The sequence below is a fragment of the Podarcis raffonei genome, chromosome 3 (assembly GCF_027172205.1).
Source record: "Podarcis raffonei isolate rPodRaf1 chromosome 3, rPodRaf1.pri, whole genome shotgun sequence".
Classification (NCBI taxonomy): Eukaryota; Metazoa; Chordata; class Lepidosauria; order Squamata; family Lacertidae; genus Podarcis; species Podarcis raffonei.
Window position 1 is genome coordinate 39,438,510 of NC_070604.1, and position 27,216 is coordinate 39,465,725.

The window sequence follows — 27,216 nt, forward strand, 5'->3', positions numbered from 1 at the left end:
TTCAGCAAAACTATGGGTGTGCTGTGGCTTAGCAGGATGGTGCCAATATACAGGCTCCCAGGGAGCAGCTCTTGGCTGCTTTGCTCTTTGCTCCACCCTGCTGTTTTTTATTCCTGTTGGATAGCAGAGCTATCCAAGCTGTAGCTTAGCGCAGGGTGGGGAAATTCCGTGGCCCAACAGGCTAAATCTTTATAACCCAACAGGCCAACTTTCGCAGGTGGGAAGTCTCCCTACCTGTCAACATTCAAAAGGTACTGTGTTTCCCAGCCAGGTGGTGGTTGGGAAATTTGGAAGTACCGCACAAAGTGCTTTTGCAAGCCCTATGCTTAGCATTTGAGAAGCACAACACTTTCCCAATGCCCTGAAAGCTGCAGGCATAGCAGGTCATCCAGCCCCCTGGCTTAGTGCGAACCTGCTCTTGTGGTTAGTCTCTACCCTCCCTAACCATGAGCTGTAGCCAAGGTTTCACTGGCATGTATGAATGAGCCCATGGTGTCACTGTACTTTGTGTGTATGTATGGTACAATATATTGGCTAACATTTTAAAAGTACTGTTCTTTCTAAATATCCATCTAACCTTTATTCAGGTGTTGGAAATCCTGGGGAAATAAACATGCAGTGAGGAAGGGTGACTAGCTGTCCCCACCTCAGTCTCTTGTCAACTTCCAACTTGAAAAAAGCAACTGTCGGGGGAGAGGGGGCTTTTGTAATTGTGGGTCAGAGCTTCCACAGATGCAAAAGGCTTCCCACTGAAGACAGTAGCCTTCACAAGGTGGAAGAGGGCCAGACAGGGTGGAGCCGTTTCCGGATGCTTTTAATCTCTAAAACTGGAATGTAGATTTGTTGCGAGAATGGTGTGAGAGCAGCTTCTACACTCGTAACAGCAGCAAGAAATTCTTTGGGTAAGGTTGTTTTTCATGCCCATTGCTGCTGTCAGCATGGAAAGTTGCCCTGTTAAACTATCCAACCACATTACTGCTTTTTGTTTTACTGGACTAACAATGCATCGGGTCAAATAGAAGCAGCTTTCACACCACTCTGGTAACCACTGCATTGACCTTTATTCTCCTTGATAAGACTTATTTGTAGAAAATGCACCCTTTAAAATTCTCTACAGCGCTATAGCTACTGATTCGCAAATATGCTTCATGTATATTATCTAAAAGTCAAAAATGGTATACTATTTATTTATTTGCCATATTTCTACATTACCCTTCATCCACCAGGCTACCTGGATGGTTTACAGTATTCACGTTAAAACAGCAATAAGACCAGTCATAGGACAGTGATAAAATAAAACTAAACTTACTGTTGAAAAGGACATATTGAAAGATACCTGTTTATGTAACAGAGGTGCAGGTATACAAATGACCCTCCCTGAGACAAGGTGGTGTCTGCGTTTTCAAATAAAGCTTGAGTCTGTCATACTGAAAGTTCAAACAGCATCTGAACCCCTGTATACTAACTAGAACCATGTTTGCATTTCACAGATGAATCAGCAAATGGCTGGAATGAATCTGTCTAGTTCCAGCAATGTGATGGGCTTTGCTGGCCAGCCCCCAAATACAGTGGCAGGATGGACTGGAACTTCCTCAGGCCAGACTCTCAGCACACAACTCTGGAAATGAACACTGCAATAGAAGTTTCATCTAGATCAGAGACTTGACATTCCATGCTCAAATACATCTAGTTTTCTTGGTCTGCCCACATACATTGCCCACCCTCACCCCCTTCAATCTCACAGGTCTTCATATTAAGACATAATCTTAACCAACCGTGTTGTGGTCTGTATTGACTTAAATTTTGATGTAGTGAAAAGCAGGTTGGGAACACCTCTCATCAGCAGCTTTTTCATTCCACAGTACATTTGATTTCATGAATGATACATTTTCAAAAGAGCTTTGTGACCAACTACATACTCAAAATTATTTTATCAGTTCTAGAACCAACGTTTGCATATAAGGGAAATAGATATCATGTAAGTACTATCTCTAATATGTAAATCCCACCCCACAAATTGCCCAGTAATCCTGTAGAAGGTACTGTATGAACAAATGTTAAATCATATAAATAAGTGTACATGTATCACTGAAACTTTTTTCCTTGTGTAAAATTGATTTTGTCCCATTATTCATGCCACTGTGATATTTTACTGCGACGTGCTGAACAGATAAGATGGTTAGTGAAAGAGAGATAAACCTGGATGTCACTGTCGCCTCATCAGTTTTCTTAAGAGTTGCCTGTGACAAAATGAGTAAATTTGGCTTAAAAGGTATGTACAGAGGGCTAATCTAAAGTATATTGCACAGCATATATACAGGGTAACTCACTCCTCAATTGTACATTTACTTTTATTTTCTACAGCTGTATCCAGGTTTATGCCAGTAACTGTGTTTACATTTTATGGTGCCTCGTATCAATAAGCTGTTGCTTCCCTCTATTAAAGAAATCCATAAACAACATGTGATTTTTTTTCTCATTCTATAAAGACCTCTTTTATCTACTGTTCTTCAAAAGCAAAGCTGTTTAATTCAGGAACAATAAACTTTGAACATAATAATCTGGAAGCTGCTATTTATAAATGAATTGGAAATTTTGCATTTGTTTAGATCAGTCACTCTTTTAGTGTTCCACTGCATTTCATTGAACGTCTTGTGTAAGAACAATCTAAGATCTGGATAAAGTACTAAAACAGATTTTTAAAAAAATCCAAACACATGCAAAACAAGTGAAGACAAATCACAGCCATCTGATGAGTCTTAACTGATACCGGTAAAGTAAGTTGTTGCACAAAAGCAAACTGCTGTTTGAATGTTTAGCTGTTTCAAGGATGCAACCATTAATTTTGTTATGTCCCATTTTATGCTTACGTATCATACTTCAATTTTGACACTGTCCAGGTGATACTTTGGCTCATTAGATAGATTTACCTTTTCAGTTCTCGTGTGCCATACAAGAACCTGAAAAAAAAAGTTTAGGATCAACAATTAGTTCTGGGTAATCCCCTATAGGAGAGGTTCCTGTATTAAAATAGCAAAACTAATACCTTTGTGCAGTTGTTGGCTTTTGGTTCCAGCTCTTCCACTGTGGTGATCTGTCTGAGAAAATCAGATTCCTGCATTCCTGGTTGGGATCCATGGCGTCTGAATATCGCTTTAGGGTTGGATAAGATCACCTGAAGGCTCACAGCAAACCCTTCATAAATCAAGATATTGTTAAATCATTAAAATCAAAATTGATTTGATTTACCTTTAAAAATATTTTTTCCCTTTTTCTTCTTGCTAATCTGTATTTTGTAAACAAAACCCTAAGGGTGTTACACCGCATCATGCAGAAGGATATAATTTCACTCCTGTGGTTGCCTCACAATTTATGCAGCATATATCTCAGGCTATAAGCTGCTTTTTCTCATTTGGAAAAGTAGCTCTGCTTCTCTGTATCTGTTTATACTTTTTCTTTGAATGTGAACAGTGACCTTTAATGCAAGTTATTGGAATTTACAAGTGATGAAAAGCCTGCCTGGTGTGAAAAATGAGATTTAAAAGCAACAGACAGCACATTTGTAACTAGTTGAAAATTAAATTCTGATGTGAATGTAGTTGTTAACGAGTAGGCAAAATAAAATTGGCTTGGTGAATTTCACATGCAAATTAGTATGTCATTGATACTACTAGAAGTGATATCCATTCATGATGAGTGTAACACCTATACTAATGCAGCCATAATCACCATTTTTTAAAAATGCTCTGAAGAGAAAGTGGTAGAAAAACAAATCCTTATGTAGTACACTATTTAGCGAACCCTTACTGTGGAGGTGTGGATGTCAAAGGACTGCTATTACTGGTGACATAATTTCTAGCATATAGCAAGACTTCCTAAAACTAGAATACTTGCTGCTGCTTCTATCGTTCATTTCTCTCATATATATGAAATTAGGCCAATTGTCACAATTGAGCCCACTGAATGCAGAAACTGGGTGATTCAATTTTCAGTTTAGCTTTTAATTTGTGATATGTGAGTGTGTTACAAAATGGCTATTGCATACGTCTAAATATACTAGTAGGCCTCCTGTGCACTCAACAATTGATTTAAACAGGGAAGCATGGTAATGTACTACCCTTCAGACATTTTCTCCCTATTCCCTCCTCAGAGTACCAAAAATTTGTCAAGAGACTTTAACTGCTACTTATGATCTTAGGAAGTCGTAAAGGCAGCAAGTTTGCCTTCCTGAATCTTTTGTACACGTGCAGTTCTCATTTTAGGGGGTTAGCCCAGAAGTGCTCTTCCAGAAGTTGAAGATCTTTCCATGTTTGAAAGGGCTTCTTCCGGCAGCAAAAAAAAGATCCTTGCACAAGAAAAAGATTCATGAAGGTTTTGCAAATCTGTTGTACAACAAGATGCTTGCAAACATTTTTTTCTGTAAGTTCAATTTGGAATCCACTGCTTTCGTTTAAAGAAGTATTTGAGCTACATCATTCTACGATGCGCAATCAAGATTGGGACAAAAGGACTTTAGCGGCATTTTTACCTGAGGCAGGACTTTACAACCTTCTACAGCTCAGCTGTGGGATGCAGGAAGCAACTGCCAAGCAAAAAGTATGTTCAGAGGCTGTTTTCCTTTGCCCCTCTCCTGAAAGTAAGGATTTGGGGAGGGGACCTATCTTCCGCAAAAGCCCTGAGATTTGAATGCCAGGTGCCCCGTTGCCTAAAAGGTATCCTGGAACCAAATCAGTTAACTTGCTTAACTCTGTCCTAAAGATTTTGAATCAAGCAGTTTAGGAATTCAGACCCAGAAATGCAGGGGTGAGGAAGCTGTGGCCCTACATATATTGTTAAGATTCCCAGCAGCCCAGCCAGTGATCAGGAATGATGGGAGTTGTAGTCCAACAACATCAGTAGGGCCATAACGTCCTCACTACTGCAGTGCAGAGTAATGTTTTCCATTAGGCCCCCAACAGTGTTCAACTGCCTGTATGATGTATTGGATGGTCTCTAATAAAACTCTGCAGTGCTGAAAGAAGCACATTTGTGGTTGCTTAATGACCAGGTTTGGTAGCAGAGCCTTTGCAATGCATATTAATAAAACACTTATTTTAACTATACTTCAAAATAACAAGCTGCAGTGAGTAGACTACAGCAATTTTTGTTAGAAGATGTAATTCACTCAGCTCAGAGCCAATATATTTTGGAAGATTACATATGTAGGATGCTGCCACAAAGACATACTCTGCAAGCTGTTTTAGACTTCAGACATTTTACCGTGCGGCAAACATTCCCCAGCATTAATATTTTCTAATCAACTGAATATAAAGTTATTATCATTCTGTAAAAGCTTCTTAAGGAAGGGCAGCTGTGATAACAGAGGTGGGGAGAGAAAGTAACTAAGGCTGTCTACTATTAAGACAAATATCATTTAATACCAGAGTAAGGAAAGACAACTGTTAACTGACCCTAGAACAGACATGTCCATGGTGGATCAGGAAAGGCTTAAGGAGAAATGAGTATAGCTTCCTGGTATAGGAGAAGTGGGCAGAAGTGGAATGGAGATGGGGGAAAGGGGAAACTAATCTTAGGGGCAGCATTTATAATATTCCGTTGCATCTATCTGATAAATCTTCAAAGTAATGCAGGCCTTATTCTGATCAAGTCAGAAGATGCTGCTCAACCTGTTACAATGGGTTACAGCTAAGGTCCAGAGAGGCCAATATTTTTGTGTCTAGCTGAGATCTTAATTTAGATAAAGCAGATGGAATACTGTGGTAAATGTCCACATAATGGCAGTTAGCGGGAAATCCACGTTATAACTCAAGCTGTGAGTTACCACACACCTAATGCACACACACTTCCCTCTTTAGCTACCAAGTCCATTTATTCCTTACTCTCATGGAGATTAAATTACGGGTGACATTCTGGATACAGACAAAGTCACTGTCCCTTTTCCCAGCACACAAGTGGGTGGAGTAAAGTCCCAACAAAACATCTTTGGGCTGCCATCAAATCCAGTCTCGTATAACAGACGAGAATTAGTAATTAGGGCTGAGCATTTTAGGTTGCAGAACAAGGCAATATTCCAGAGGGCAAGGAACTCGGGTTTAAACTTATATCATTGGAGCCTACAGATCAGTTTCCTAATCGGTGTTGCCTGCAGAATCAAGCAAGAGTCAAACTCCTGCCTTATAGATAGGGGGAGCAGCTATAAGCCTTTAAAGTGGTTTCCAAAGGATTCTGCCCAATAGGGTGCCAAAATGCCTAAAACCATCCATGAGATTGTACAAGACCTCCCAACCATCTTTCCCCCACACGCTTGGTATGGGCAGTCAGGCACGGAACTGTTTGAAGGCTAGTATTTCTTTTTTTGCAAGGCCACTGTAAAAGTTTCTCCATTTGGCATTAAGTTTCTTTGAATTCCAGCTATATTCTTCTTTAAAAAGCTGCATCCCTTTTCAAAGTAAAACAATTTACATACTGAAATTAGGCCAACTGCCTATCAAAAAAGGGAGGAAAGGGTGGATTTTTTTTAATGTTGCAAATTCTGAAAACATGGTCAGTAAAAACTTTCCAGTCAGAGCATCTTCCCTATGGATCAAATTCTAGAGTTAAGTAATCTACTAGTGATCATGGCTTGGATCCAAAGTTCACAGTTTGTGCTTGAGGAAGATGATTTTTGATAATTCACCCTACAGCCCCAGCACCACCTGAAAATATGCTGCGGGGGGCAGGGAACCCTCCAGAATAACATGAGGAACAGCACAGGAGACAGAGGGACTCTCCAAAAATCGCTTTCACCCACACACATCCCAACCGTTCATCTGGTAGAGAGTTTCTGCTGGATCTCATTCCCTTGCATAAAGAATAGATATTCTGGAATATCACAGAATAGATATTCTGGATTCAACTTATTACTTCCACGGTATCTTGTGAAGATATATTTGCCTGCAGAGCATAAAAGAAAATGGCAGAAGGTTCTCTGCATGCAGTGTTTGGTCCTGGAAATAAACATTAGAACGACAGAATCAGCTAAATAGGCATTGCTGAGCCAATGGTAGTGAAAAGAGGACAGATGCCCGCCGAAGGCTCTTCTAGGAGCTGCTGCCTTGCCGCAGGAATAGTGGACAAGGTTGCCATTGGTGCCACTAAGTCCAAATCCCTGCAATGGTGCAGAATGTTCCTCTTGCTATGTTTGCAGCTGTATTATTTGCAGCTCTGAAAGGGGCCGGCAGAGGAGAGAGCACCTCTGCTAAGTCAGTGCAAGCAGTGAGTTAAATAGACCATTGGTCTGCCTGTGTATAAGGCAACCTCCTACATCCCTAACTGGGAGTTCAATGGACAGAAGTGGAATTTAACCAACATCCTCAACTGAAGCCAACTATCTGTTATAAAAAACAACGGAAGATGTTCTAAAGATGGACTAATTTAGATTGTTTGCCTTGCTAATTAAAGCTAAAGGTTGCACTAATTCGGCCCAATTGTGATGATCTTTTGTTAAAGCTCAATGTGCTTTACAAGTTGAAATTACAGAGGAAGAAGACTCCGTGGCTGATCAGCAGTGGTCTCCAACCAAAGCCCAACATATTAACCATTACACCACCCCTTTGCCTGCTCACTATATACAGTGACCATCTACTGATCCTAATAGCTCAGATATCGCTACATACTCCTGCTCTTTAGTGGGGGGGGGGCACGCACATGGACACACACACACACACACACACACACACACACACACACCTGGATCAAAACAGATGCCTGTGTGTACTTCAAAATATACCACTATGCTACTGCCCCTCACCACCACTCCACTCCCTGTGTTCTCTGAAATACAGAAACTCATGGCTGACAGGAATACAGCTGCCACTATATCAAAAGCAATTCAGCCAGCGCTTGAGATGCATCTAGAATACACCAAAGACTGACCAAGCATGTAGAGCTATGCAGCTAGACAGCGCTATGCAGTCACAAGCTGTACAGTGAAAGATTGATGAGATTAATTTTTGAACCTTCTCTGCCTTCGTGGTTGTTTTGTTGATTTCTCCCTTAAGCAGGGCGCTTCAAACTGTATCTACCTATAAGCTATCAAGAGTCCTCACTTTCCGGCGGTTTGTGCGAAATGACTCATTTCATGATGAAATAGTGCTTTTCACACTTGAACTATCTGATGGGGCTTGTTTTCCTATGCACATGGCAATGTTCATGTAATGAAAGATACTAGCTGCCTGCAGTAATTAATGAAGGCGCAGAGAAGAAATTCAGTGAAGCATTCAAACAGAAATACCATATAAAATTCAAATAAATGAGAAGAGTGTTTTCCTATTATTAAAAAGTAAATTAAATTAGGATACAGCAGCATGGCTTATAAGGGGGTTAATGATGAGAAGACATGTTATGCAAAAAGTTCTATTAGTTTCACACTTTGCTCTTTTTCAACAATATTCCTAATTACAAATACTGCATGCATTCTAATGGCAGCCATGAATACAATATGAATTTTTTACATGCTCAGTATGAAGTTTAGCAGGTCATGCTTGCCAGGTGTCCTATCAGACAAAATTCCTCACTTTACCACCCTCTGGAGAGAAGTTCTGAATACTATCCTATAGGTGCTTTCATAGTCAACAGCAATAATATACAATATAAATCTAAATTTTAAAAACCCTCAGATCTCTCCGTAACTTGATAGTGAAGTATCTGAATCCAGTGGCAGTATGTCCTATTACTAGACACTGAATAAAAACGATAAGAAAGTGCTATCTGCATCATGCTTCTTCTGGCTGCCGACATCTTAGGATCACCTGGTTGGCAAGTTGCTCAGAGTGCTGAACAAGATGGACTACTGGTTAGAGCCATGAAAACAATGATTCTGTTCCAAATACCAACTGCAGGTGGAGCAGCACCACATCAGCCAACAAACCCATCCTATGATAGTTTCCTGCTACATCACGAGTAACCAATATGGTACCATCCAGACTTGTTGGGCTACAACTCCAATCAGCCAAGGGGTGATGGGAGCTGTAGCTTACCACGTCCGGAGAACACCAGGTTGACTAACCCTGTGCTACAACATCAGAGCCATGCTACGCTACAACCCTGGGCAAAACCTCTGAAATCAGCAGCTTTAAATGCATTATGCAGCCTTCGCTAATGCACTGAGGATTCTCAAGAGCCCATTAAAAGCAGAGATTTGAATGCCAATACGGAGCTGGAAAATTGTGATGTGTAGGAAGCACCACCGAATGAGCCCCATTCCCAACTACTACAACTGGTCTTTGTAGTGAAGGGGAAATAATCCAGAAGCGAAGGGGGAAGGAGATAGGTGTGTACATGCAAAACCTAATATAGGTGCATATTTCTTCCAGACCCTAGGCTCAGTCATGACTTACTCTCAGAAGCATTCCAGTGACTGCGGGATTTAACCAGAATTTACCCTCCAATATATGCTGGTCCTATTAAAATGGCAGGTTCATCTTCATGCCAAAACCTTCCTATCCAGCACAGGGTAGCCAAGGAGGAAGATTCTGAGTGCTATTATCAAGAGTGCTCCTGATGGTCATATGTAGCCAGAATTATAGCATTAAACACGCACAACACACACACAAACAAACCCCAACTTCAGTAATTTCTACAAATTTCTGTCTGAAACTCTTGAGCACCATGAAGTTGTACAGACGACTCAGAACTTGCGCAGAACATAGGTCCTGCGGATTGCACACAAAGCCAGAATTGTGTCAAGACAAAGACACCCAGAGGTCCCCCCCCCATGTCCATCCCTACCTTTTCGGAGTTGGTGCGACAAGCCTTGACCCCATGCAAGGGCTTACCAGGTTCTGGAGGCCTTCATGAGATTTCAGACGGCTCCACAAGATCTCACAATACCTTCCCAGAGCCCTGTAAGCAGACCTGAGAGCTTAAAAGTTATTTTGCACCAGAATAAAGTCTGCTGTGAAAAGAGCTTTTAAGTTCTCCACTTTGCACACTTTTAATTTGTGGGATCGCAGCTGGCCAGCCACCAAGCACATAAAACTGTGATCACACAAGTTAAATCCGCACAAGTTGCGAGTCAACTGCATTTAAAGAAAAAAAGGAAAGGAAAGATTGAGATTCTCAGGAGGTGAAGGAACCTAGTAACGTTTTTGCTCACCGGAACAAAGCAGAAGATTGTATGCCTGCCTACAGCGTTCATGCAATATCTAGAACTAGATTGTTTGCAAGTGCAAGTGGGTGATACAATGTCTGCATGCAGGTTCACATGAATATAATCTGTATTTGAGATTCTGTAACTATACTCACCGGCCATATCAATGGGAAAAGGTCTACCTGCCCGCCAGCCAGTGTACCATCCAACAACCTTGCCCTTTTCCACAACTGGGCGCTCATAGCGTCGTCCGCCTGCCAGACCCACAGGCCATACAGACACTTTGTGGGTTGTGCGCATCTGTAAGAAAGGAAGCATAAAATCACTTTCAAACTCGTTTCTTCACCAACTTGCATTGTGCTGTGATTGAGATGCTCAGAAAGTAGTTGGTGTCTCCAGATCTGATCCAAGACACTGGGGCAAACCACAAAATGGTGCCCCCAACCATAGAAGAAAAAGGGGAGCAAAAATCTACATCAGGAACAAGAGGGGGAATACAGATCTACATCAGGAACATGGGTGAGGAGAACATCAGATCAAACTCACCCAGTGGTTGAAGTGGGAATCAAACTCCATCGCAGAGGGGAAAGGGCCTCACTCTGAATCACACAGGGGGTTGCAAAGCCTGGGAGACACCAGAGGGCAGCCCCCACCATTTCCTCCCTAGGGGTGGGAGGAGACCAGCAGTGACTCCTATTTGTCAAGAGGTCCCTGTAGAGGCAGAATTGTGGGGGCTACTGAGGAGGCAGCAGATTTGGCCTCCAAGGAGGGCACTGCAGCCATCACAGTGGTGACAGTGGGCAATGCATTCCTTGGAAGCTGGATCTGCAGACCCCATAGATTCTGCTGTCCAAGGCAGTCATCCTACTTTGCCACATGGGTGGGCTGGCCCTGGGTGTCTCTGTCCTTGATCTATGGCCAGATTAAGGCACTCTGAGGCCCTAATCTATGTCAAGTTTAAGATGCCTCGCAATGTTTAATACAAGTGCAATAGCCTAACAGAAAGGGCAATAATAAAGTTTTATATTCACGCATATATTGGTAAACAGGCAAGGATGCAACTAAAAATTACCAAAACCACTAAAACATATTATCCTCTTGCTATTTTCTTTAAATTGGTTTCAAGCCCATCCATCAAAAGAATAAAGGATTCTCTTGGAGAACAGTTTTCATCAGCATCAGGTGCATCAGTATCACTGACTTTTTCTTTATTCACACACTTGCAGTCTACACCAGGCAGGTATTATTTTACTTGGAGTTCAATCTCATCAAAACTTTATTAGGTTTCTTTTAAGAAGTGGAGGAGCGATGTGTAAAGCTCTGCACATCTGTACTGAGGGCTATCTTTGAATCCTGTGGGGCCTTGCTAGTTTTGCGGAACTGATCTAATAAATGATTCCAAAAGCTTGAGCCTGAACACAAACACTAAATCCTCCATTTCCCCCCGAAGAATGGCATCTTCTCTCCCCGTATCACCTTTTTCATTGTCACTAGTATGAACACAAGCAAGAGCATCAATAATTGAATCGTAACTCTCAGCTATGGCTAGCATGAAGAGATATTTCGGTACTGTGGAATCAGGACCCAAGAATGATCCGAGTACTGCCCAGTGTTTTATGCAGTCGGAGTTAGAAACTCAGATATGTAAGCTGGGTGCCAAATGGCACCTTAAATCTAGGTTATGGTCGCCGAAACAGAATCTCTATTCGCCAGGGGATTGATCCTTGGGATCCCTTCCAACGCTACAATTCTATGATTCTATGTTCTCAACTACTTTGCTTGATTGTAGCTTGCTCTTACAACAATTCACTTGTCCCAGTATGCAAGGAGGAGAAACACACACAGTGGAAATTGAAACAGTATGAACTATGGTCTAAGGCAGAGATTTTTAACCTGTGATTGCTAGCCTGGCACCTAGAAATCCCCACATAGTTGCAATTGGACCCGTCAGTAGCAAAACAAGCCTAGCACCTAGCTAATTTCTAACACTGACTGGAAAATGTATACTGCAAAAAAAAAAAAATGGTTTCAAGGCATCAGCTGGACCCAGACCTGTTTAAGCTTTGGCAAGTTGGTGACCTCATGTGCCTACAGACCGACAGGTGGAGCACAGAGGTCTTAGGTCAAAGGCTATACATAGGATGGGGCTTTCAAGGCATAGAGTCAAAGCTTGCCCCCTTACGATTTCGGTCATTGAGAATCCTTCCTATACCACTATGCTTACTGCAATTATTCTAGAACAAGAGGCAAACTGCTTTTGATTTCATTCTTGCTGCCATGCTTGTGAAGGAGTCGAGAGCCTATGACCCGAAAGTTGCCCTGGCATGTTCCCACAGTGCTAAACTATGATTTAGCATTACATCTGAGCACAGCCACTGTAGCAGGAAGAAATGTTGGTGGCAACTTTTATATAGCTATAGATACCTATACCAAAGGCCAACAGGGGTAAAATCTGCAACACTTTGCTTCCTACCTATATATCTAGTATGCTGTAGATAGATTCTCAATTATATATAGATGAACTTCAACTGAAGCTTTCATCAAAACGTATTGAATGTGGGAAGGCAACAGTAACTTCTCATGTTTCCCCCCCTGCAACAATGACTGTCACGAGACGGTTATCCCATAAATGTTAATTTAGGTGTGTTAAAGATGAACAAATTTTGGCACTGGGTATGCCTTTCCCCTTTATGTTAGGTAATAAAAATAGAATTCCATTTGTGTTGAAATTTGAATTGTAGGCGCTGTACACTGTAGAACTACTGTTGCCATGAGGGGCATCATAAAAGATTACAGCATCCTTCACTCTACCTCTTGCACTCAATAAAATGTCAGAATTCAAGCATCCATGCAAACCTCTCTCATATATTATTTAGCTTTCCTCTTAAACTAATCTAGTGCAGTTGCCCTGATACAGCCTGAGAAAACAAAGCCAAAAATTTAGAATACTGAGATAGCTGAAGAACTACCCAAGAGCTGGCATGCCTTGCGAGTCCCGTCCCCTCAAGATCTCTTCAAACAGCAGGCTGTCCTGCCCCATTACAAACAGCTTCTGAAACTACACCCCCCCCCCCGCACACCAATCTTAAAGTGAGTGTGGCATGTGGCATGAAGGTCTGGCATTTGACAGAAGCTAACCAAAAGCGCTCTTGAGCGCATGAAATATCTGCACAGTTCTTTGGATCCTGGTCTATAACATACTAAATAGTTTAGATACATAGAAAAATAATCGCATGTGAAACCAACACTGGGCATCATCTCTCCAAAATGCATACATTTCAATACTGCAAGGGGCAAAAGAAAACTGCCTGTGTCTATAATGCTACATTCCCCCTTTCCTCTTCATTCTAAGGCAGACAACTCTATCCAGCTGTTTGGCATTACAGCCTTACCATGATTCAGATACACTGATGCATTTAAAGTCAGCACATGGACTCATTCAGAGAAGAAGCAATATAGTATGATATCAACCATGCCTTAATGCAGCTGTAAGGGAGCTTTGGCCCTCCAGCATTTGTTGAATTACAAATCTCATCATCCCTGGCCTTTGGCCATGCCTGCTGCAGCTGATGCAAGTTGCAGTTCAGCAACATCTAGGCAGTGTTTCCCAAACTTGGGTCTCCAGCTGTTTTTTGGACTCCAACTCCCATCACCCCTAGCTAGCAAGACCAGTGGTCAGGGATGATGGAAAATGTAGTCCGAAAGCAGCTGGACACCCAAGTTTGGGAACACTGCTCTAGGGGACTAAAGGTTTCCTGCACCTACATTAATGGGTCTTTATTTCTACTATTGTTATATTTAGAGCCTGCCCTTCACTAGAAGCAGGTTACAACCATAGAAAGCACAGCATTAAAACACAGTTTAAAACAAATGACAACCACAGCCAGAGCTGGTCCTAAAATATATACTGCAAGTATCAAAGGCCAGCGTCAAGAGGTACATTTTCTGCATCTTATAAAAGCAGTACAGTGAACATGCCAGACACGGCTCTGTAGGGAAGGTGTGCCACAGAGAATGCCCACTCCTGGGTCACCACTCCGCAAACCTCTGAGGGTGGTGGAACTACAAGAGGGGCCCCCTCTGCTGAGCTGAACCCCCAAGAGAATCTGTTCTGCCACATCTCTACAGCAAAACTGTGGCCCTCTAGAGGATATTGGAGTCCAACTCTTACCAGGTCCAGCCAGCATGGTCAATGATAATAGCACTTGTAGTCCAACAATATCTGGAGGACCACAGTTCCTCACTTCTGAAGTGTTGCGTGTATGCATGCGCACACAGGGTGACACAAAACCTTGAACCAAAAAGCTATCCATCCTTGGCAGCATGCCTTCACTTAGCAGATGAGTGGACAATGCACCTTCACTGGTCCTTCTGCTGAATCCCTATCACATTCCAAATGGCAGTGTTGGAAGCAACGAAGGTGCATAACATTATATGTTGCCATTTTCTTTTCACCACATTGTCATTAAATAAAGACCGACATCATTAGACCTGAATTCAGTGCAGGCCTCCCTCTGCATTGAGTTGGACAGCTTCATCTGCAATGCCATCTGAATGAGGAGAGGCTGTGCTGCTTAGGGGAAGTCATGGGATGGATGAGGACAAATAAACTGTGAGTGAATCCTCACAAGATTGAGATCCCATGGATGAATGGTTCCCCATTGCAAGAATGGGTTGTGTACCAACTCTGGATGGGATGCATACCCTCAGAGCCAGCAAGCGCAAATTTTGGGGCTACTTTTTGATCCATTGCTGCCAGGAGTGGCCCAGATGACTTCATTGACTCAGAGCAACTCTTACCAACTTCGGTTGGAGAGCTAACTACAATAATTCTATGGCCATTCCTGGCCAGGGACAGCCTTGACACAGGCGTCCACACACCAATAATCACACAGTTGTCTTAGTCTTGTTACTGAGCAACAATGTGCAGAGCTCAGTGGGGTGGGGAGGCCAGTCAAGCAGAAGAGTCTCTGAGGTGTACTTGCCTGGAGGCAGAGTCAGCAACTGAAGTCAGGTCCAGTCCTAGGGTCAGGCAAACAGTAATCCACATGGTCAGATGGTCCAGGGGTCAGGGAATCCAATGATCATGGGGTTAAGGGTCAAAATGAGCAGGAAGCAGCAAGGTAAAGACAGAAACTACAAGCATTACCAGTATTTGACTGCTGCTGGAAGCTCTGCTTAAGAAGGCTGAAGCCAGCTGGTTCTCATTAGTGCCTTCTCCTCTGTGTACCTGAAAGCTGATCAGCTGCAGGTGGGCTCACTCCACCTTCTCCCTCTTCAGGCTGCTGTTCAGCAGGTGAAGCTGATTCCTGGCCCATGACAGCAGTTAACTAGTGTAATGTGCTCTGTGCAGGATGAGTCTCATACCTGCCTGCAGCTAGTGCAGACTGCAGCTGCTGGGGTGTTTGACAAGACACTCAGTTTTGCACATATTACACAAGCACTGAAATATTGGCCTATTGTTTATTTGTTTTTTTAACATTTAGATCCCACCTATCCTCCAAGGTGCTCAAGGTTCTCCACTCCACAATTTATCCTCACAACAACCCTGCGAGGTAGCTACCGAGGCAAGTTCAGGGTTTTGTTGTAAACAACTCAGGTCCAGGATACCTAGTAAACTACTCTTCCCAAGCTTGTCTGGGTACATGTAAAATCTTCCACCCACGTGGCTCATTAGGATGATGCCCTATTTACACACCACGAAACAGGGATGCTTTGGGAAGTCTGTTATTTCATGGTACATAAACATTAAGCCATGCAGGTAGAGGTCTTTAGATATAGCCAAACTGCCAGGCAAGCAACTGAGAAGGCAATGGTACCCACATGATCAAAGGTACAGGGGTGGAGGGGTGCAGGGGTGGAGATAAGAGGGGCAGTGTATCTTTCCCTCTCTGCCATGCAAGGTTTATGTAGTGCAAGCATGCATACAAATCCACCTGGTATCTTTGCGTGAGCATATATGTTTTATAAAGCCTACTTTTTCCACGTTGGCATTAGCTTCCCAATATTGTAGCGGTCCACACACAGTGACACACACAAATATAAACGACTTCAGAGGACACAAAAGTCTACAGGAAATCCTGAGCCTTCACAAAACATTTCCCTTCAGATTTCACTAAAAAGCTCCGGAATAGTACTTGGTAATCTGCTGTGCTGTTCACACTCCCATCTGCAGATTGCTTGCAAGGCCTTGTCACTCCAGCCCTGTGGGAGCTGATATTATACACTCTGGCACTGATTCAGAAAAGCACAAGTGCAGCAGAAGGCTTCGTGCCTTCTGCTAGGCTGCTCCAGTTTCCAGCAGAGTTACTGGGCTGGAGAGCAGAAGGGCCTCTTGATCTTAATCAGCTATCCAGTGGGGAGCATTCAAGCAGGGGAAGGGGAGGCACTCAACCCCACACATTTTCTTTTCCGTGTTCCAATGTGATCAACTGATCAACAATGTCACAAAATAGCAGCAGAGAAAGGGCAAAGTCAGACACCCAGTGGTGGCCCAAGGGGCAGAGCTTGCCATCCACTGAAGCCCATGAACTCTTTTCAGGGATAACCTTCATATATATGTGCCAATCTACACCTGAGTTGCACAAGATCACCAGAGGTTCTAATAGCCTGTTTTGAAAGAAGAAATGAAAAGTCATTTGCTTTTGCTATCAAAGTGCTTGGGAGTTTAATGAAACAACCTATTAATTATATACTACAAGTCATCCAAAAGGGACGCGGGTGGGGCTGTGGGTTAAACCACAGAGCCTAGGACTTGCCGATCAGAAGGTCGGCAGTTCAAATCCCCGTGACGGGGTGAGCTCCCATTGCTCGGTCCCAGCTCCTGCCAACCTAGCAGTTCAAAAGCACATCAAAGTGCATGTAGATAAATAGGTACCACTCCGGCGGGAAGGTAAACGGCGTTTCCGTGTGCTGCTCTGGTTCGCCAGAAGTGGCTTAGTCATGCTGGCCACATGACCTGGAAGCTGTACACCGGCTCCCTCGGCCAATAAAGCGAGATGAGCGCCGCAACCCCAGAGTTGGCCACGACTAGATCTAACGGTCAGGGGTCCCTTTACCTTTACCTTACAAGTCATCCAATGATCCACCAGGCAATCCAAATCTTCCTATGTCTGAAGCAAACAAAAATATGGACTGAATCCTGCCCCCATCCTCTCTTGTACCACTGCTCCAAGCTCGGGGAGTTTCCTTTCGGTAGCGTGGGGCAGCTGTGCCCCACTGATGTAGATGGAGTCCAACTCCCATTAGTCCAACCTAGCATGGCCAATGGTCTGGGACAATGGAGCATGGAGTGCAAAAACATTGGGAGGACCACAGGTTCACCACCCCTGCCTGTGAAGAAGGGGCATAGCTCAGTTGTAGAGCATATCCTTTGTACACAAGAGATCCTAAGCTCAAACCCAGGCATCTTCAGGTAGAGCTGGAAAGAGCCAACCCAAAACCAAAGATCCACTGCTTCTCAGTGTAGACCATGGGTAGGAAACCTGTGTCCCACCAGATGTTCCTGGTCTACAACCCCCATCATTCCTGGCCAGGCTGGCTCGGCCTGATAGGAGCTGGAGCCAAACAGAGTCTACAGGGCAACAGGTTAGCCACCCTTGGCGTTGACAATACTATCAGCCATCTTCCTGTAAGCAAAGAGCTGCGCCCATGGGATAACAAGACACATCTGCAGGTTCCTGTAACAGTTGACCAGATCAGGCCCCTTCACACCTAAGTTATTTGAGACTCCAGTATTTTAGATTGTGTAGAATTACATTTATGTCAAATTCTACATAGAGATGGAATTAAAAAGGCATTGCCTTCACTGTTACAAGTTTTCCATTAGGAATTATACAATTGGCAGTCAAAAGGAGTTGTCGACAGCCTCAATATAGCTATCTCCCACTCCAAGCAAAGGGTGAAGAAAATCCAATAGCATGAATGACCTCTTGTTGCACGAAGTAATAAAACAGCCTACAGTAAAAACGAAGGAGAGGTTATAATAGCTCCGTACAGAAACCTCAGTAATGATGATCAAATAAAGAGGGCAGCCTTTTATTCTTCCACTAGTTTGTTCTGAAAATTAACATTTTCTTAAGAAAGTTAACTGATGCTTAAAGGCCGAAGGAAGCAGGAATAATGAAATGGGCATTGCTGGCCTTTACAAAAGCATCAGCAGTTCAATGGTCCATACATGGGAAGAAGAAAAATGGTTAGTTCTTATCTGTATAGCTTAAGAAATGTACATAAATTACACTTTAGTGCTCAATTTAGAAAACAAAAACTGAGAATAAGTTAATAAATAAAGGTAAAGGTAAAGGTACCCCTGCCCGTACGGGCTAGTCGTGTCCAACTCTAGGGTTGCGTGCTCATCTCGCTCTAGAGGCCATGAGCCGGCACCGTCTGAAGACACTTCCGGGTCATGTGGCCAGCGTGACGAAGCTGCAGCTGGCGAGCCAGCACCAGCGCAGCACACGGAAACGCCGTTTACCTTCCCGCTATAAAGCGGTCCCTATTTATCTACTTGCACTTAAGAGTGCTTTCGAACTGCTAGGTGGGCAGGAGCTGGGACTGAATGACGGGAGCTCACCCCGCCGCGGGGATTCGAACCGCCGACCATACGATTGGCAAGTCCTAGGCACTGAGGTTTTACCCACAGCGCCACCCGCGTCCCCCCAATTTAATAAATATTACCCATCAATTCCAGAAGCTCTGAATTGTTGCATGTATTCTGCTGGAATGTTGCTGGAACGTTGCTTTCTAACCTACCTTTAACAATCACTGCCCTGTATGAGAAAAGATTTATCCTGTAGATACCAAGGGGTTTTTACAGGCTCCCTGGGGGTTCTGTAGATTTTCCTGGTCCAAATATATTTCCCCTCATGGGAGTAAAAAGCAGCTGGGGGGATTTTGAGTAGGGATGTCTTGATGTGAAAGGGTTAAGCAGCCCCCCACTCATACCAGTCCTCCACTTAGCACTGAAGCCTCCCGGTTTGCTTGCTTTTTAAGTTGTGCTAAAGTGAGGAGCAACAGCACTTAATATGTACCGGTAAGTTTTCCCCTTACTGTCACGTAAAAGATTCTAACTGGAAAACCACCATTTACTACAAAATGGGTGGGTACCGTGACACTTTGCTCTACATCTGAAGTAATAAACCTAAATATAATCCCCATCAATGGACATCTGTGGTTTTGCATTAGAAATAACAGGTTGCCAGTATTTATTTCCACCAATTGGTTCTTTTCTTCTTTTTTAAAAAAAATCAAACCATTATAGTATAATTGCGTAGTTTTAACAATTTGCCATTCCTCTTCTCAAAAAGGCAAATTCAACTTATGCAAGATTATTTACAGATGGAAAGGCAGAGACAGAAAACTCAAACTGGCACTAACCATTACCATGGCAACCATTCAACAGTGGTCCAGAAACTGATTATTAGTATAGCAACCTACAGGGGGTGGAGAGGAGGGAGAATGTGACAAGCAACAGTATTAATTTTGGAGGGATCAGGTATACCCATCTTTGGAACAGCTCTAATAACCACTTTCTCTTTAACCTACACAATATATTTCTATCAACCATATAAGGCATGAGCACATTTGAAAAGCACAAGCTGATAAATCCTACAATCTGGCCTCATAACTTTTTTTTAAAGTATAATCATACCACTAGCCCATAGAATTCCATTTCATAACACCTCTACCACACAGGGGTCTAGGTTTGCTAAACGTATACAATATTGTAGTACAGAAGTACAGATGATCATCATTACTAGCAGTTGCTTCAGGAGGTGAGGATTCAGATCAGGAAAACTGGGGGGTAAGAGTTTTAACACCTCCTCCATCCCTGCATGGCCTGAGCAAATTTGTAGCACCTTCCACCCCTCACCTGTATTTGCATCCCTCCCCCCCCCCAAATAGCAGATTTTATTTTAGCTCTTTTTAACAGCAGGCACTTTAGCCACAGTCGTTCTGGTGGGAAGAAATCAAGGGGACAGGCCCCTCTTTTCATGAGCCCAATTTTTCTCAGGCTTGAGCTTCCTACTTCCATTTCACCAGCATTTAACAGCTTGCAGGTTGCTTCAGGAATAATATGATGATCTGACCAGGATCATAATCTGTTTACATTCAGGAATGTATTCTGACAAACAACACTGTTGCGTGTCAATTGTAATGCATCTCCATTGCCCATTTTAACTCACGTAGATTATTAAAGATATTGGACGAATCTCACGTAAAATTTAGGGCTGTTGGTTCATGTGGAAGGAGATATACCTTAAACTGAACCGCAGGTGTGAGATATTCAGTGATGGAAGCAAGCTCTGCTCCCGGCCAGCTTTGATTCTTAACTAAGATACATACAGCCTGCCCACACACTTCAATAAGCTTGGCCCCTTAATTATTGGCTCCCCACCCCGCACCATCAGGTGTCCAGCATTTTTATCTACTGTAACATTTGTTTGCCACTTTGTCTTCTTTATTCAAGTTTTTAAATTAATATTGAAATCAAAATGGATAGAAAACAAAAGGTGGCTTCCAAATTTATTTATGTCTGTCTTCACCCATTGCTTCACCCATTGGGCAGCCTGAACCCTGCCCTGAAGAGAACTTGGCTTTCTGAATATTGCTGTTATCAACCACACACAAAGTTTCCAGCACTCATGACTGTAGACAAAATTTTGAAAATCAGGACTTGGGACACATGGAAGAAATTATAGAATACACTAAAACATACAAAACTGTACATGTTAAGGAACACGTTGTGCAAATGGACTGTGCAAAGGTATTGATTTGCACGAGATTCCAGTGCACAACACTTGTAGCTCTGCAGTAAACTTATGAAAATGTGGGCTGCAACGCTGTAAATACACTGGACTCAAAGCATGTGATAAGACTTGCACAAACTTGCAACGCGCAATACTCGAAATCTAGTTAGTTTTACGCAAAATTTAGCGTACAAAGTAGGTTTGCTTGGCAAGAAGTTAATCTTATTCAGTTTGACAACTGTAGCATTTTTCATGCACAGCTATGAAGAAAGGGCAGGTCTGGGATGTAGCAATTTCTTTTAGACATCTCCTACTGGTGTTATAACCACAAAACCTCCACTTTTGAAATGGTTCTTAAATCAGAGCTCCTTTTGGCTCAGAGAATCAGCAGCCAGATTTGCTAATGGGAGGCGGCCGGAGGGAGGGGTGCAGGACACATTAGGCATCAATTTCCTCTCATCTGCCATTAATCCAGTTCCATGAAAGAAAGTATGTCTGAATTTTTCTTTCATATCACAAGCTTGGACTTTTCACACCAAAGGGAAAACCAGTACTGTACAGCTTTTGTAAACTGATCAAGATCTGGCAGAAAGAGAGAAAGGGGTGAATGGAACACTGAAAGGGAAATCATTTTCTGTAGCCAATACAAATTCTGATCAATGGTTGATGTGAAAACAAAAGGCTATCTCTCAACTTCCTTCTACCAGGGATGCAAAATGTGCTTCACCTTCTCAAAGAAATCTACAGATCTTTTAAAAAATTAAAAGATATAAGAACAACATAAGAAAAGATTATCTGTTTTCCTACACCTAACAATATGACAAATTCATTCCCTTCTCAGAAAGGGATTATCTATCAGTGATAGAGGAGAGATGAATAGTAGTCTCACAAACATTCTCTCTGTCTGTCTCCTCCTTCCTTGTAATGTGACTATGCTGAGCTCCTCATTGCATGCATTTTAAGATGAATAGGAGCTTGTTCAGAGCAAACCTCTCCCTTGTTGCACTGAAGATGTGTGTGTGTTTGTGTGCCCACACACATAAAGAATTTGGCCATCTTGTCAGAAGAGAAGCATCTCAACATCAATTGCCTTATTTTATCTTCTTGCATTTAGCCTTGCAATTTAACTGACAAGCAGCATTGCTGGAGAGGATCTCATTAGTACCTTGATTTTAATAAAAGCCAGTTAACTTGGGGGAGGCAGAGGGAGATGACTAACAAGTAAAATACTAAATGCAGTGTGGGTGCATCTCTTCACCAGAGGGTTACACAGCAGCGACCTCAACTGGAACATTGTGACTCTGTGCCGGTTCTTGCTACAGTTAATTCCTCCCTCTCCTGCGTAATTAGTGCTTTCATTTACAAGAGCCATTTAGGCTTTAAAGAGAACGGAGGTCTGTCTCTCAACAGCCTTTTTTGCCTCAGCACTGCTTCAGGCTACGGGACAGGATTTCAGACAACACCGCCCCCCTAAGTAAAAAAAGCTCCATGAGCTGTCAGTTCAAAGGGAAAGCGCAGTTGAAATAATTACACGCCAAGAAGACGAAAGCCCGAACTTTCTCAGCATTAAAGAGCTATGCGAGGTCCCCCACAATTTAGTGGGAAATAAACCAAAGCAACAGAACTAAAAAAATAATAATCTCCTTTTTAGACACTTTCAATAAAGGATTTCAATGCAACTAAAGGCCGCCACATAAGGAAAGGAAGCACAGCTCTTCTACTGAATGGGAAGTGCTGGTGGGGAACAGGCGGAACACCTGCCAGCAGTATATTGAAAGAGACCCAAACACATTTTGAAATCTAAACACACGTCAGCAGGGTTGAGCAGCCTTTCTGAAACGGTTCTCTCTTCAGGGACTAGATGTGCTCTGCATCTTTCCGCAGTGCCTTGGCTTTAATCTATTGATTCCTAATGCACCTAGCCTACTTGCAAAGAGAGAGGAATCACCAGTACATTGCAAGACACAAGCATGTTTGGCCCCCATCTTGGGTCAGGAAAGGGCTACAGCGGGGGTGGGGGACGTCAATGGCATTGAGTTCTGTGGAGCTGCCCTGGGCATTCTTAGGTGTGGGGGGTTATATTCTATTGAGCTTTTATTGAGTGCCTTGTAATACACACACAGCAGCTGGCAAGGCTTCCCATTCTGAATGAGTTATGGTAATTTATATCCCCTCTGCATACTTAGCCCCCTCCCTTTTCCCTTGCCAAAATTACACTCTTATTCATCACTATCCTACTTGCACTCCCCATGATGTCTCCCCCTTAAAAACCTGCCCCTGTTATCTCCCAGCCCTTTTGCAAACACTTGCCAGCAGCCAATACTTAAAAAGAGAGAGAGAGGAAAGCTTGCCTTCAACCAAGACCTCAGAATGAAGTGCAGGAATTACTCATAGACCAGTGACATGTTAGAATGCGTTTAGTCACTATATAAATGAGCTTTTCACTTTTGAAAGAAAGAAACAAGGAAAGACTGAACAATTATGGGAGAATGGATAGATTATTCCGGAGGAATTTGCAGCAAGGGAATTGGCAAGGGATTGTGGTGTGTGACGAAAGTTCCTCAGCAAGGCAGGAAAAGAATCAGCTTAGGAATCAAAGACAGCAGAGCTCTCTTAGACCCTTATTAAGGCTGCACTTTGCAGGGAGTAATCTTCCCAGGACTCTATGGAGTAGGCATGCACAGGACTGCACTGCAATAAGAGTTGTTAATGTGATTTTATTGCGAGGACTTTCTGGAAGCTACTTTGGGGCTCTAAGGCAAGATACGGTAGTTTGTTTTGAAAACACCCAAATTGTGGTGTTACTGCCAAAGTTGCAGGGGGTACCTTGCAGGAATTACCTTTGACCTGCAAAAGTTTGCTGGAGTTGTGAGTGGACAGAATAACAGGTCTTGTCACTGAGTAGGTATTTTTGGATAAAATCTAGCGAAGGTTTTACACATAGTTTTTGGTCTTAATGAAGGCATACAGCTAGCCAGAAAGTAAAAACATAACTGGAAGTCAGACCTTTTATCCAGAAACTCTTCCTCCCAATCCTAAGTAACTGAGAGGTTAGTCACCATTACCTGAGAGAGTTACTCTGCAACTGTTCAAATACATTCCCTTAATATACCTTATTAATTTATCAACTCCATTTCTATGCCTCTTAGTAATCAAAACATTCTCTGGGTGGTGTACACAAATTATGATTAGCAATAAAAAAAGGTTGAAGGAGGAAGTCCAGACCTAAAAAATTCACAGGCCCCAGCGCTGGCACTACAAACAAATGATTATAAGTTCTGGTTCAAATGAGATCCTGCTTAAAAACAGGAAAACATTTGGTTCACACACGGCGGCGAACCTACAGCAAAACTTGACGGACTCCAGGATACTGCAAGCCTGGGAAAGAGTCGAGGGTGGAGAAAGCCCTCGAAGCAAGTTATGTGAAGGGGGAGCAGGAGCCCCAAGGAGGCTCTCCTTCCAGGCCGGGCTCTTTTTCTTAAGCAAGGCAGGCGTGGAAGCTGAAGGGAAAACCAAACGGGGAAGGAGGTGAGTCGGAGGAGCTATGGTGCCCGCGACCTGCAGGGCTTGGCCTGCCGCCTGGTCAGCGAGGCATGCTTAGAAGAACCTGCTAGGAATAACCCGAAGTCCATGGTTAGGGAAGAGAAACACTGGGCTGCCGGCGACGCTGCAGGCTGGAGTGGGGGCTGTCGGAGGGGGGAGAAAGACGCTCAAGAAGAGCCTTTATGGCGAGGCACGCTGACTTGCAAAGTTGCGCCTCGCCGGACAAAGCGGAGCTGACTTTGGAGCAAAACACGCGCGCGCATAGAAACGGGCCTACCTGAGGCTACAACCCTGTCCCTGTATACACTTGCAAAAGGGTTCGAGCCCCACAACTCCATGGGACGCAGCACTGAAGCACTTTAAAAAGAGAAAGAGCCCGCGGCTCTGTCGCGCGCCACTTTTGCCGGAAAACTCGGCGCCCGCGGCGTCTCCCTCCCTCCCTCCCCCGCTGGGCTGGCCGGACTCCCGCGCGGCCACTACCTCCTGGAAGAGCTCCAGACTGTAGGTGTTGTCGTCGTCGGCGAAGAACACGACGCCCGGCTGCGGGGCAGGCAGGCGCTGGTGCCTCTGACGGACCCAAGCCAGGCCGGCGTTGCGCTGCTCGGTGGCTCGGGGTTGCCCGGGCCGCTTGAACCTCCTGGGCGTGAGGGCGTGCAGGTGGGTGCAAGGCGGGCCCCCGCTGCGCAGGAGCCCCGCCACGAAGCGGCTGACAAGCTCGGTGCCCACGGCGGAGTCTTCCACCAGGACCCAGTGCAGGCGCGCCACCTGGCGGAACGTGTTGGCCAGGCGCGTCAGCTCGGCTTTCTGCACCGGGCGGCTGTAGGTCGGCGTGATGGTGTAGATGACGGGCAGTTCGGCCTCCCGGCGCCGCGGCGCCCCCGGATGCTGCGGCTGGGACAGGGGCTGCCGCGAGGAGGCGGGCGGCGGACGGGGCGCCCGGTGGCTGCCGCCCGTGTCCAGCATGACGATCACCAGCAGCATCCAGGGCAGCAGCACCAAGAAGCGGCTCAGCAGCAGCGACTTCATGCTGGGGCCCCGGCCGCGGCCGCCCTCCGCCTCGCCGCCCGGGGAGCCCCCGCCGCCGCCGCTGCAGCCCTCACAGCAGTGGCAGCGGCAGCGGGGCATCGCGGAGCCGCCGCCGAGGCTGCTCTTGCCGGCGCCTCCTCCTCCTCCTGCGGAGAGATTCAGCCTGCGCTTCCCTCGCCATGGAGCGGGCGGCAGGGCGCACGGAGGGACGCCGGGCTTCCTGGCACACGGGAGCTCGGCGCTGCGCACCTGGAGCGGAGGAGCCGACGGGACCGCCCGCCTTGGCGCCGACACCTTGGGGGAGATCGCAGGACGGTCGCCCGGCTGCTTCGGAGGCGGCGAGGCCCCGCTTCTTCCCGCCTGGCTCCTGCGCGGAGAGGAGGAGGAGGAGGAGGAGAGGCCACTGACCGACCTCCCGCAGGGAAAGGCGGAGACCGGCGGCGGGATGCTGTGGGAGAGGCGCCCCCGGAGCGGGGACCACCGACCTGCGCCAAACTCTCCGTTCTTATTTCTGCGCTCCTTCTTCTGTCTCCGGAGAAGCGCTGCAGGGCGTGATGGGGTTGCCCCCCCTCCACACAGCCGCCGATCCTTCTATTACTCTTCTTGTTTATTTATGCCAAAGCTCCCGGTCTTTCTGTCGCTGCTTTCCTTCTTTCTTCCCTTTCAGCATCGCTTTCCTCCCGTCCGCCTCCGAAGCAGCAGCGGGACGACGGAGGGGGTGGTGGTGTTGGGGAAGGAAAGAAAGGGGTGCGCGGGCGCGGGAGAGTCCCGAACTCTTCCACTTTCCTTCTTCCCGAGCCGGGCGGCTTCTGGAAACACTCGGCTGTCCTGGCGGACGGGCAGGCGCTGGGTGCGCGGCGGGATGAGTGGTGGGGGCGGTGGCGGAGAGAAGGATCCAGCCAGGAGCGAGTCTTCTCGGCGGCAGGCGGCTTCACTGGGCGCTTACGGTGGTGCTCGCGTGTCGGAGAAGAGGGGGAGGGATCCCCTCAGGGCTGATGCGGCGCAGGGGGGTGGGGTGGGAGCCGGTGAGTCTCCCTCTCTCCCTCCCTCCCTCTTTCCGAGGAGCTGCAAGGATTGCTGCCCTTGTTCTCGCTTTGCACTGCAGGGTCTCTCTTTCTCTGTGAAACATAAGGCAGTGAATAGGTTCACGTGCTGAAAACTCCAGAGACCTGGAAAGGGGGTGGGTTGCGCCGGGGGGGGGGAGGGAGGGAGAGGAGGCGGGGGCGGGGGCGGAATCGGGGTTGGAGTGGAGATTTAGTCACACCACCGCGAAGCAGAAGATGGGAAAAGGTTGCTGTTTGCAGCCAGCCCGCTAGCCAAACACAGCCGAAGGGAGAAGTTGCTGTGCAGCGGCTGGGTATTGTATTGGAAGAAGTCAGGCGCTGAGCGTTTGGCAGCAGCACCACCAAAGCGGGTGAGGGGAGAGAAGTAGAGGATATTCCTGCTGGTACTTCTTCCCCTTGGAATCTCTCTGAGGGCCACCCTGGTTTTTATTTTTAAAGGGTGGTGGTCGTGTGAAGATGGAAAGCTCAGAGCCGAGAGCATATGCTCCATACTCCGGGATCTTCCTCCTTTCATCAACGCCACCGGAGTCTAAAGAAGCCTTGTGTCAACTCTCACTGTTCCGCAACTGGAGGGGAGGCACAAGGCGGCGGGCCCTAAGGCAACGCGTTTTCGCTGTCTTGAAACGCGTGGGGGGTATTTATATATCGTCGTGGTTTTTATAGTCAGGCAGGGTGGTCCTTTTGGGACCAGAACTAGACACTTGGA

At 45.2% G+C, this 27,216-nt stretch overlaps 2 protein-coding genes across 3 annotated transcripts in view; one reads left to right on the forward strand and one right to left on the reverse strand.

Annotated features, from left to right (window-relative positions):
- Positions 1-2,460, forward strand: part of SMAP1 (small ArfGAP 1) — a 57,557-nt gene extending 55,097 nt beyond the window's left edge. For both annotated transcript variants that reach the window (XM_053381246.1, XM_053381247.1), the window contains one exon: positions 1,491-2,460. In XM_053381246.1, coding sequence (XP_053237221.1) covers positions 1,491-1,628 — 138 coding nt within the window. In that variant the 3' untranslated portion in view covers positions 1,629-2,460. The remainder of the gene's footprint in view (positions 1-1,490) is intronic.
- Positions 2,334-26,584, reverse strand: B3GAT2 (beta-1,3-glucuronyltransferase 2). Its single transcript, XM_053381257.1, has 4 exons — positions 24,901-26,584; positions 10,285-10,429; positions 3,047-3,195; positions 2,334-2,960 (listed from the first exon to the last, which is right to left on the reverse strand). Exons 1-4 carry the CDS (start codon positions 25,543-25,545, stop codon positions 2,874-2,876), a joined length of 1,026 nt encoding a protein of 341 aa, XP_053237232.1. The 5' UTR covers positions 25,546-26,584; the 3' UTR covers positions 2,334-2,873.
- Between the last annotated feature and the right edge of the window lie 632 nt (positions 26,585-27,216).